Below are 10,514 nucleotides of genomic sequence, written 5' to 3'. Positions count from 1 at the left end.
TGTCCAGCTGTCCTCTGTCAACAACAAATTGTCGCTGAATATATGCTATATGGTAATCTATGGACCTAATAGGTATCTAAAGCCATTTGCACATAACAAAATATGTATTTTATCAAAGTAATTGTTGAACTGAAATACAATTCAGAAGAAGTCTATTAATCGTGAAATACAATTAAGAAGAAGTATATTAATAGTGAAATAATTGTTAAGCTCAAACATGAAATGATTTTTTTTCTTCATAACAAACTTAATAATGCAAACACATTGGCAAAAGTTCCTTTAGAAACACAATTTACAAAGACTCATAATGAGCAAACCAGGGATATTTTAGGGAGCAGGCTAGCAGGCGGGGCCCATTACTTACATCATAGGAGCCTACACAACACAAAACACTGTTGCTGTATGCAGGTTTTATGTTATTTCTTTTTTATCTTATATTTTGGAAATGTACATCCAGGTTTTTTTTCCTTAAATTTTTTTTCGGTGGCCCCCAAGAGAGTGGGGCCCTAAGCTATAGCTTGCTTAGCTTATCCATAAATCCGGCACAGATGGAGCCATGCTGCTTTTGCTGCGACTGTGTTTTGTAGGGGGTTGGACTAGATGATCCTGAGGGTCTACAACTCCGACCAAAGAAGAGTGACAGACAAAATTGATGAACTATGTCCAGATGGCACAGCTTACAGGCAGAATTAGAAACCAGGAAGAGGGCATCTTTAATAAAGAATGGGGAAGTTTATAATTTATTTGAAAAGCTATTGTAAACAATTAAATACATTGTAGTAAAAATTGGAACTATGGATTGACAAATGAGTTATGAAAGAGATGCAGAGGGGAAAATCATTACATTAAGATACATAGTGTGGGAGGGAGGGAAGTCAAAAGGGATTATATGTCTGTGTATTCAATTCATTTGTTTATGTAAAATAGAAAATGCAACAACAACAACAATAATAATAATAATAAAAATAGATGATCCTAAGGGTCCCTTCCAGCTCTAACACACACACACACACACACACACACACACACACACACACTGTGTAGTTTTAATTCTATTGCTTTTCAATTGGTTTTTAATGATTTTTTTTTTACTTTTTCTATGTTTTTAACTGTTCTTATTTTATCTGTGAGCTGTCTTGGGTCACTGCCAGGCAAAAAGGCTGTGTGTGTATTTATACGTAAACGTGGAATTTGCAAATCTCAGTAATTTGATGCTTATATAGGACACAGCAAAAGAACATTGTAGAACAGTGGTTCCCAACTGGGGGTCTGCATAGCCCACCCAGGGGGTCCGCAGCACCATTCGCATACCAAAAATTATCATAGAGATATCAAAAATTTCAAAAGTAGGGGATTCATGGCTTGGCTTTTGTTGTAGAGAATGAATGGGAAAGTCTTTGGAGGGGAAAGATATTTACAACAGTATCAGCCAGAATGATAGAGCTTGCACTGAAAATGAATTGCATGTGGCAATTCAAACGAATTGCAGTTCAGCTGTCCTGCATCACCTCCAATCAATCTTCCAGTTGTTGGGAGAGGATGTGGAAGTAGAGGAGTGCATTTTCATCTGCACCCAAGGGCACGGACATTACGGTCCAAATTTTTTATTGAAACAATATTTTCAGAGAAATGGTTCAAGCTACACCTCAATTGGCACTATTATCCATTTTTGCTGTGAACAAATTTCATGAAATAAATGAAATAAGAAATTGATCAGTCAGTAGAGTGTGGGACTCTTATGGGGTTGCGGGTTCAAACCTCACAATGGGCAAAAGATTCCTGCATTGCAGGGGGTTGGACTAGATGACCCTTGGGGTCTCCTTCCAACCCTACAAGTCTATGAAAAATGGAAAGGCTGACCCAGAGGCAGGCAGCAGAGAGGCTGCAGATCTGTGAGCAGGGAGCTATTTTAAAAAAAAACAACGGATCATTAACGTCCATCGAATATAACTGATCTGTAGAAAGGACTTTATGATCTGAAAACAAAGACTCTTGCAACCCAATTTTTTTAAAATAAAAACAATTTAACATAAAAATAAAAAGAAGTCTAGATTTAGGTCAGAAAACATGGAATTCATAAAAGACTTTTTTTGGGGGGGGGGGGTTACTCATTTAGGAGACCACTGTAAGGAGATGAAAACATTAGCAGGATTTTAATCTCACTTGTAATGTAACAAATACTATGGATCATATGGATAGATATAAAACATAGATTCTGATATAAGATGCAGTTGAAAATGTTGGCATTAGGACTCATGGAGGGGATAGGGGGAGGTCTCAAGATTCAGAGAAATCTTTTTATATGGAAATGTATTTGGTTTTGTAAACTCAAATAAGAACGATAAATCAATGAAAAAATGCAATAAAAATACCGGTAAATCCGAGTAACAGGCGCTAGGACCCTGCAGGGCGCTCCCGGAGTGCCTCGGAACAAGCCAGCAAGTGGGCGGCTTCTTTTTCCCGGCCGAGAGAAGGGGAACGGGAAACAGAAGCGTCTGGGGCAGCGGAGGCAAGGCTAGGAGGAACCGGCTTTTCAAGCCCCGCTCGCCGACGATGTGGCAACTGCCTCCCCGGGCCCGGCAGATCCAGGGCGCATCCCAGGCTCCTCCGGGCAGGATGGCAGCGGGGGCGTCGTAGCCGCGCGGGCCGTGCTGGCTCGCCCGGAAAAGCAGCGCGCCCCGAGCGCGGCGCCAACAAACCGGCCAGCGCAGGCAGCGCGCAACATGGACGCGGAGAGCGCCAGCAGCAACAACCGGCAAGGGAGCCGCCTGTCCGGGACTTCTTTGGAGAAGATCGTCGCCGAGTCTCCGCCGCAGTCGTACAAGGTCTACAAGCGGCGATGGCTGCTGCTGGGCGTCGTCTGCCTGCTCAATTGCTCCAATGCCATGGTGCGTAAAGAGCGCGCGCGGTTGGTTCTCTCTCTTTTTTTGCCCGTCTCCAACTTCCCAGACCTTTGGCGGGCCGGTTTCCCCCATCGAAACAGCCCTTCGATTGGCCCGGCTTGGAGCTGCAGGGATTTCGGGAGCCGAGAGGGAAATTTGAACGGTGCATTATGATCTGGCGACCCCAAAGTTTTAAAAATGCCTTCAAAGTGGCTGGAGCTGCTTCGGAAGCGGAGAGGTTGCCGCGCGGCTGGGTGTTCTCGGTTGTTAGCAAGCCTGACGTATGTGTCAAAGCGCCTGTCATTGGAAGCTTGCGTTTTAAATCGTTGCCTTTCTAGCTTCCGAGGCGCCGGGCAGAAGGTCTCGCCTCCCCGTGTTATGGCTTAGAATCATACCGGTAGAATTCTTTTTTAAGAGTTGGAAAGGGATCCGCAGGATCATCTAGTCCAACCCCCCCAGCAATGCAGCTGTCCCATACCGGGATCGAACCTGCAACCTTGGTGTTATCAGCACCATGCTCTATCCAACTAAGCTATGCATGATCCACACGACATCCCTGCGAGGTAGGTTAGGATTGGAGAGACAGAGGGATTGGCCTGGTAAGGATTTTTATTATTTTTTGGAAATTATTTTTATTTGATTTTACAAATATAAAGTTATAACAATACAACCATACATATCCACACTTACAGATTCCTCCGAATCTCTGGATTTCCCACCTTCCCCTTTGGGTCCTATTATTAAGCCTTTTCCACTTTTCTACTTTTCTACTGCATCTTTTCCAATATTCTATATTGAATATAACTCCATTGTCTCCATAGTACAGAGGTACCTCAGTTTAAGTACAGTGGTACCTCGGTTTACAAACACAATTGGTTCCGGAAGTCTGTACTTAACCTGAAGCGTACTTAACCTGAAGCGAACTTTCCCATTGAAAGTAATGGAAAGTGGATTAATCCGTTCCCGACGGGTCTGCGGAGTACTTAAACTGAAAATACTCAAACCGAAGCGTACTTAAACCGAGGTATGACTGAACTTACTACCTTACAAGTGTTATTGCAGTCCTGCTAATGTTTTCATCTGTTTACAGTCTCCAATATAAATTATAATTTTTCCCATTCTTCGTTAAAGTTTTGGTCTTCTTGGTTCCTGAGCTTTCCGGTCAGTTTTGCCATTTCGGCATAGTCCAACAATTTAATTTGCCATTCTTCTCTGGTAGGGGATTTATCTTCTTTTCATCTCTGGGCTATTTAGCATCTGTGTTGCTGTCGCTGCATGCATAAAAAGTATTTTCTGTTCCCTTGGAATATCAGCACCTACAATTCCTAATAAGAAATCCTCTGGTTTTTTATATATATAAAAGTTAATTTAAACTTTTTTTTATCTCGTTACATATCATTTCCCAGAATGCTTTTATTACCTGGCCTGGTAGGGATTTTAATGGGGGTTTCCGTGGTACAATGCTCAAACCCAGCCTTTCTCCACCTCAGGTTCCCAGATGTTGTTTGGCTACAACTCCCATTAGGCCCACACCATTTGTTAGTCTTACATTATGCAGTTGTGGCTTCCCCCCCAAATAATCCTGGGAACTGTAGTTTGTTCAAGGTGCTAAGGGGTTGTTAAGATTGCACAAAGCTACAGTTCCCAGCACCTTTGACAAACTACACTTCCCAGGATTCCTTGGGGGAAGCAATGACTATTAAAGTGTTAAAAGAGGGCCTTAAATGGATTCTGTGCATGGGACCTCCCAGTTTTCTCCAAGCTCTTGGGACCAGATGTTCTGAGCTGCATGGAGTATTTTAAATCCTGAGTTAACCATTCCTAGGCTGTTGTCGCAGTCTGACCGAACCGGAGGATCATAAACTTTCATAGTTAGAAGGGATCCCGAGGGTCATCTAGTCCAACCCTCTGCAATGCAGGAATCTCAGCTAGATCATACCTGACAGATGGCCATCCAACCTCTGCTCAGTAGCTTCCAAGGAAGAAGAGTCCGCCACCTCTCGTGGGAGTCTGTTTTGGTGGGATAACAATCCAGAGCCTCTGAACATGTGCAGAGTGCTGCTTCCTCCCCTACACCAAAGCCCCGAGACGAGTTCAAGCCCCGACTCCTCTCAATTTGCAAATTTGTCCCATTTGCCTTTAGATAGAGTCAGCAGGGGGACTAAATTAAAAGGTGCGTCTTGTTTGCTTCCTTTGTTCATTGATTTATTGGAGCGCCAAAGAGCAAATTCTTCGAATGCGAAGAATTCGGAAGGTGCAAGTGTTGAATTCCTGTGCTGCAGCACCTTTCAGAGCTTGGAATGTTCAAATTTGGGAAGGAAATGACTTAAATCAGGTCTCTGCTGCTGTGGAAAACATATTGCTTAGCCAGGTGGTCCAACGAAAACGCTGGCTCCAGTTGCAGAGCGACAATGTTTGAGATGGGGGTCATTTTATGACTGTTCCAGGGGTTGAAAGGCCCCTTTCTTAGGACAAAAGACAAAAAAGGTTTGGAGCTTTTTGGTCGAGAGCTGAGGCAGCATGGCTAATGTTCAGTGCAGATGGGAGTTGTAGCCCAGCAACAAGTTCGTTTGGTGCAATGAGCGGGTTATGTTTTCCCCTCTCATTAAACTGGAACATGGAGTCACGTAAGGAGTCTGGTTGTCAGATCCAGGACCAAGAAAAGGAAGTACCTCTTTCAGCAAAGAGCAATTAATCCGTGGAACTCCCGGCCACAAGACTTTTATGGGAAGTATCAGGCTAACACCCTTGCCATTCATTTCCTTCATATGTATGTTAGAAGAACATGGGGAGGTGGGTGCTAGCTCTGGTTTGCCTGGAAGGAGGGAGCTGTGTGTCTGGCTGTACCCACCATTGGTATGTTGCCCCCAGAAGGTTACCCACAAGGCAATGTGGCCCTGGGCTGATACAGTGGTACCTCGGTTTAAGTACACAATTGGTTCCAAAAGTCTGTACTTAACCTGAAACGTACTTAACCTGAAGCGAACTTTCCCATTGAAAGTAATGAAAAGTGGATTAATCCATTCCAGACGGGTCCACGGAGTACTTAAACTGAAAGTACTCAAACCGAAGCGTACTTAAACCGAGGTACGACTATAAAGAGTTCTCCATCCCTATTGGTGTCTGAGCAGGCCAATGTGATAATAATAATAATAATAATAATAATAATAATAATAATACTTTTTTATTTATACCCCACCCTTCCCGGTTTAGAAACCGGGCTCAGGGCGGCTAACAACAAATATAAAACATTGATTAAAAACGACTTTAAAAAACAGCTTAAAAACAGCATAAAGTACAACATATGTAGCATCTCTAGGGATAACTGGCCAGGTTAGTCCTGCTTAGGCCAGCAAGGAGACCAGGGAAGAATTTAAATGTGGGGACCCAGTAGGGTTTCTTCATATAAAAAGGGAACGGAAAAAGGAATGGAGGATCAGGCTAAATTGAAGGCCAGGTGGAATAACTCTGTCTTACAGGCCCTGCGGAAGGAGATCAAGTCCTGCAGGGCCCTAGTCTCGTGGGACAGAGAATTCCACCAGGTTGGTGCCATCAATGAAAAGGTCCTGGCCCTGGTGGAGGATAATCTGGCTTCTTTAGGGCCCGGGACCCTTAAGCAGTTATTATTCATGGACCTTAGGGTCCTCTGCGGGACATACCAGGAGAGGCGGTCGCGTAAGTACAAGGATCCTAGGCCGCATAGGGCTTTAAAGGTCAAAACCACTGATTCACTGTTCGAGGAGCACACTTTACCCCTGGAAACAAAATAAAAACATTCCTTCCAGTAGCACGTTAGAGTCCAACTAAGTTTGTCATTGGTATGAGCTTTCGTGTGCATGCAGGCTTCTTCAGATACACTGAAACAGAAGTCAGCGAAGTAATCGCACAGAGAGACTCTGAGTGTGAAAAATAAAAACACATGGTTTGTTAAAGATAATGTATATTCAGTAGGAAAGATCCTCGTTCTATCTCAGTTGGAGATGCAAAGAGCTATTCTTGCTCTTTGTTTTTGTAATTTATGTATGCAACAAGATTTATATACAGTACTTAAGCGGCTTACTCAAAATAATACAAAATATTCTCAAGGAACTACCAATATGAGCCAATAAGAGCCTCATGCCCATAGCTGCCAAGTTATCCCTTTTTTACAGGGATTTTCCCTTATGCTGAATAGGCTTCCTCGCGAGAAAAGGGAAAACTTGGCAGCTATGCTCATGCCCCTGTCTACTTCTCCAACTAGCTCGATTTTCGTTTGTTTTTTAACAAATTGAGGCCAAGAGAACACCAACGACTTCTAGTCAGGAACAGGTTGTACCTGCCATGAATGGCTCGTATGTTAATTCTTTCTTCATTTATGCTTCACGTAGTACCATGACATGCTAGCAGCTATCTCTAGCACTGCCCGGCCTTTCCCCTCGCTGCGCAAACAACAGCACACATGCACACACCACATTTGAAAGCTTATGCCGCAATAAATCTGTTTGTTTTTAAGGGACCACAAGACTCTTTGCTGAAGGTTGCTACAGCAGAGTAAAGGTAAAGGTAAGGTAAGGTAAAGTTGTGGGACAAACCACAGAGCCTCTTGGTCTTGCCGATCGGAAGGTCGGCAGTTCAAATCCCTGTGATGGAGTAAGCTCCTGTTGCTTGGTCCCAGCTCTTGCGAACTTAGCAATTCAAAAGCACACCAGTGCAAGTAGATAAATAGGTACCGCTGCAGCGGGAAGGTAAACGGTGTTTCCGTGCGCACTGGCTTCTGTCACAGTGTTTCATTGCGCCAGAAGCAGTTTAATCATGCTGGCCACATGACCCGAAAAGCTGTCTGTTGGCAAACGCTGGCTCTCTCGGCCTGAAAGCGAGATGAGTGCCGCAACCCCATAGTCGCCTTTGACTGGACTTAACTGTCCAGGGATCCTTTACCCTCTGGAGTTAGCAGTTCCTGCCTGTGTTGGTTGGTTGGTTGGTTGGTTGGTTGGTTGGTTGAGGGATATGTCTACTGAGAAACGGAGTGTTGGTTTGAGCTCTGAGTGGGGTGGAGCTGTGGAGAAGTAGTAATGAAAAGGTAACAATGATAAAGACAATGAGAAGTTCAGATAATGAAAGAGCAAGCCCAATAAACATGCCGAGCGATGATTAGAGGTGTTCCAACCTACCTTCTTTCCAGGATATCAGTCAGGGCCGCCCAGCCCATGAAGTGAGGTGAGGCAGTTGCCTCAGGCGGCAGATCTGGCGTCCACCTCAGGCACGTGCTATTGCCTTCTCCTCTCCAGCTTCCTCTTACTCTCCTGCCACCTCCAGCACACATTGCAGAGGGAAGGGGTTGCTGAGGAAAAGGATGTAGGGCTGTGGGAAGAGATGGTGGCAGTTGTGGGGCAGTGGCTGCAATGAAGGAGGTAGGAGCAGCATCTTCTGTTTTGCCTCAGGCGGCAAAACTTCCTGACCCTGATACTGGTCGTGTTTCAATGAGAAGAACAGCAGACTTTATCTGTGGCAGAGTTCTTAGTCTTTATTGCCTGCTGAGTTACTTCTGTTCCTTAGTCATTGTTGTTGTTTAGTCGTTTAGTCGTGTCCAACTCTTGACCCCATGGACCATAGCACGGCAAGCACTCCTGTCTTCCACTGCCTCCCGCAGTTTGGTCAGACTCATGTTCGTAGCTTCAAGAACACTGTCCGACCATCTTGTCCTCTGTCATCCCCTTCTCCTTGTGCCCTCCATCTTTCCCAACATCAGGGTCTTTTCCAGGGAGTCTTCTCTTCTCATGAGGTGGCCAAAGTACTGGAGCCTCAGCTTCAGGATCTGTCCTTCCAGTGAGCACTCGGGGCTGGTTTCCTTCAGAATGGATAGGTTTGATCTTCTTGCAGTCCATGGGACTCTCAAGAGTCTTCTCCAGCACCATAATTCAAAAGCATCAATTCTTTGGAGATCAGCCTTCTTTATGGTCCAGCTCTCACTTCCATACATCACTACTGGGAAAACCATAGCTTTAACTATACGGACCTTTGTTGGCAAGGTGATGTCTCTGCTTTTTAAGATGCTGTCTAGGTTAGTCATTGCTTTTCTCCCAATACGCAGGCGTCTTTTAATTTCCTTAGTCATACGTACTCCAAAAACTGTGTTATACTCTGGACTACTTTACTCATGGCTTAATTGCTTAATTGGACAATTAATCTATTCACCACACTTAACCTCTCATTGGTTTTCATTGTGACCCAGAAAAAAGTTTCTGTAAGCAAAAGGAGTCGTCCGGGTTTGTTTCCAGTTGAACCAATCTGCTTTCTGTTACGTTGCAAACAACCAGCGATACGTTCGGAGGGACAAGATGCACAAAACAACAGGATTGATGTGGACTAGTGGCCATATTGCACATTGACGTGCATCACTTGATGATCCTCAACTGAATGTGTGGGCCAACTCTGTTAAAACCAGTGAAATGAGAAAAATGAGCGGGTGCCGGTAGCAGCTACTTATTTTGACAGCTAATGCAGGCATCTGTTCAGCGCCTTCTTCCAGCTCTCTTGAGGCCACCGTTTTTCTCCCACACATCCACAAGGCAGTCAGTGCATCATCCAGGATACAACCCCACCCCAACTACAAAGGATGGGGAGGGGCTCCTAGGAGTGCAAAACTGGGAGGGAGAACCACCAAGAAGCTTGTAGGTCTTTAACGGTGGTTTGGATCCAGCATCTTAGAACAAGGATGAGGGATGTCAGGCCAGAGGTCTGAATCTGGTCCTCAGGGACTCCCCTCGGGTATCACACACCCTGCCTGGGCACAGCTTTCACTGTCCCTTTTTCGCACTGCCCTTGATTGTTTTCGCCTGGCTGAAATGTGCCCTTGCACTCCAATAATGCTGAAACAAAATAAAAAAATTATTCCTTCCAGTAGCACCTTAGAGACCAACTAAGTTTGTCAGTGGTATGAGCTTTCGTGTGCATGCATGGAAGGAATTTTTTTATTTTATTTTGTTTCGACTACATCAGACCAACCTACCTGTAACTCCCATAATGTTGTTTGTTTGCCTGGATGGAGGCTAGGGAGGAGCATGTGTATGTCTGTAGAAACAGGCCTATTGCACAGAGGTTAAAAAAAGAAGAAGAATGCTCTCATCCTTTTTTGCCTCTGGCCTTGCCCATGCCTAGCATGGGTTGTCCAGAAGTGCATGTGACCCTCTGGCTAGAAAAGGTTTCCCATCTCTAATAACAGAAGATGGCTATTGTTTTTGCATGCTGATTTTTGTGTGCATGTGCATGTAAGAGAAAGAGCACTCTTTTATTAATGTGTTATAAGAAAAAACTGCTCCTTTTCCCTTATGGGGTACCCAAGAGCCCATATACCGTGTTTCTCCTAAAATAAGACGGTCCTCAAAAATAAGCCATGTCAGGCTTTTAATTACTAGAATAAATATAAGACATCCCCCAAAAATAAGCCGGGGGTGGGAGCCGCTTCGAGGAGCGCAGCGCAGCGCGAAGAGCCTAGTGAGAGGCAGCTGCGGCTGCAGGTGAAGCCCGGGATCTGCGTGGGCGACTGGGGACGAGCGCCCTGAGCGCTGCGGCGGTAGTGAAGAGGCGCCCGATCAGCTGAGAAGCGGGCTGATCAGGCGCCTCTTCGCCACCACCGCAGCGCTCAGGGCGTTC

At 44.9% G+C, this 10,514-nt stretch overlaps 1 protein-coding gene across 2 annotated transcripts in view; it reads left to right on the top strand.

Annotated features, from left to right (window-relative positions):
* Nucleotides 1–447: 447 nt before the first annotated feature.
* The window catches only part of SLC49A3 (solute carrier family 49 member 3), a 35,368-nt gene continuing 25,301 nt past the window's right edge, over nucleotides 448–10,514 (top strand). For both annotated transcript variants that reach the window (XM_035140450.3, XM_088658746.1), the window contains exon 1: nucleotides 448–2,888. In XM_035140450.3, the coding sequence (XP_034996341.1) occupies nucleotides 2,724–2,888 (165 nt within the window). In that variant the 5' untranslated portion in view covers nucleotides 448–2,723. The remainder of the gene's footprint in view (nucleotides 2,889–10,514) is intronic.

The sequence above is a fragment of the Zootoca vivipara genome, chromosome 15 (assembly GCF_965207765.1).
Source record: "Zootoca vivipara chromosome 15, rZooViv2.hap1.1, whole genome shotgun sequence".
NCBI lineage: Eukaryota > Metazoa > Chordata > Lepidosauria > Squamata > Lacertidae > Zootoca > Zootoca vivipara.
Note: the sequence above shows the minus strand (reverse complement) of the source record. Positions and strands in the feature narration are given on the sequence as shown.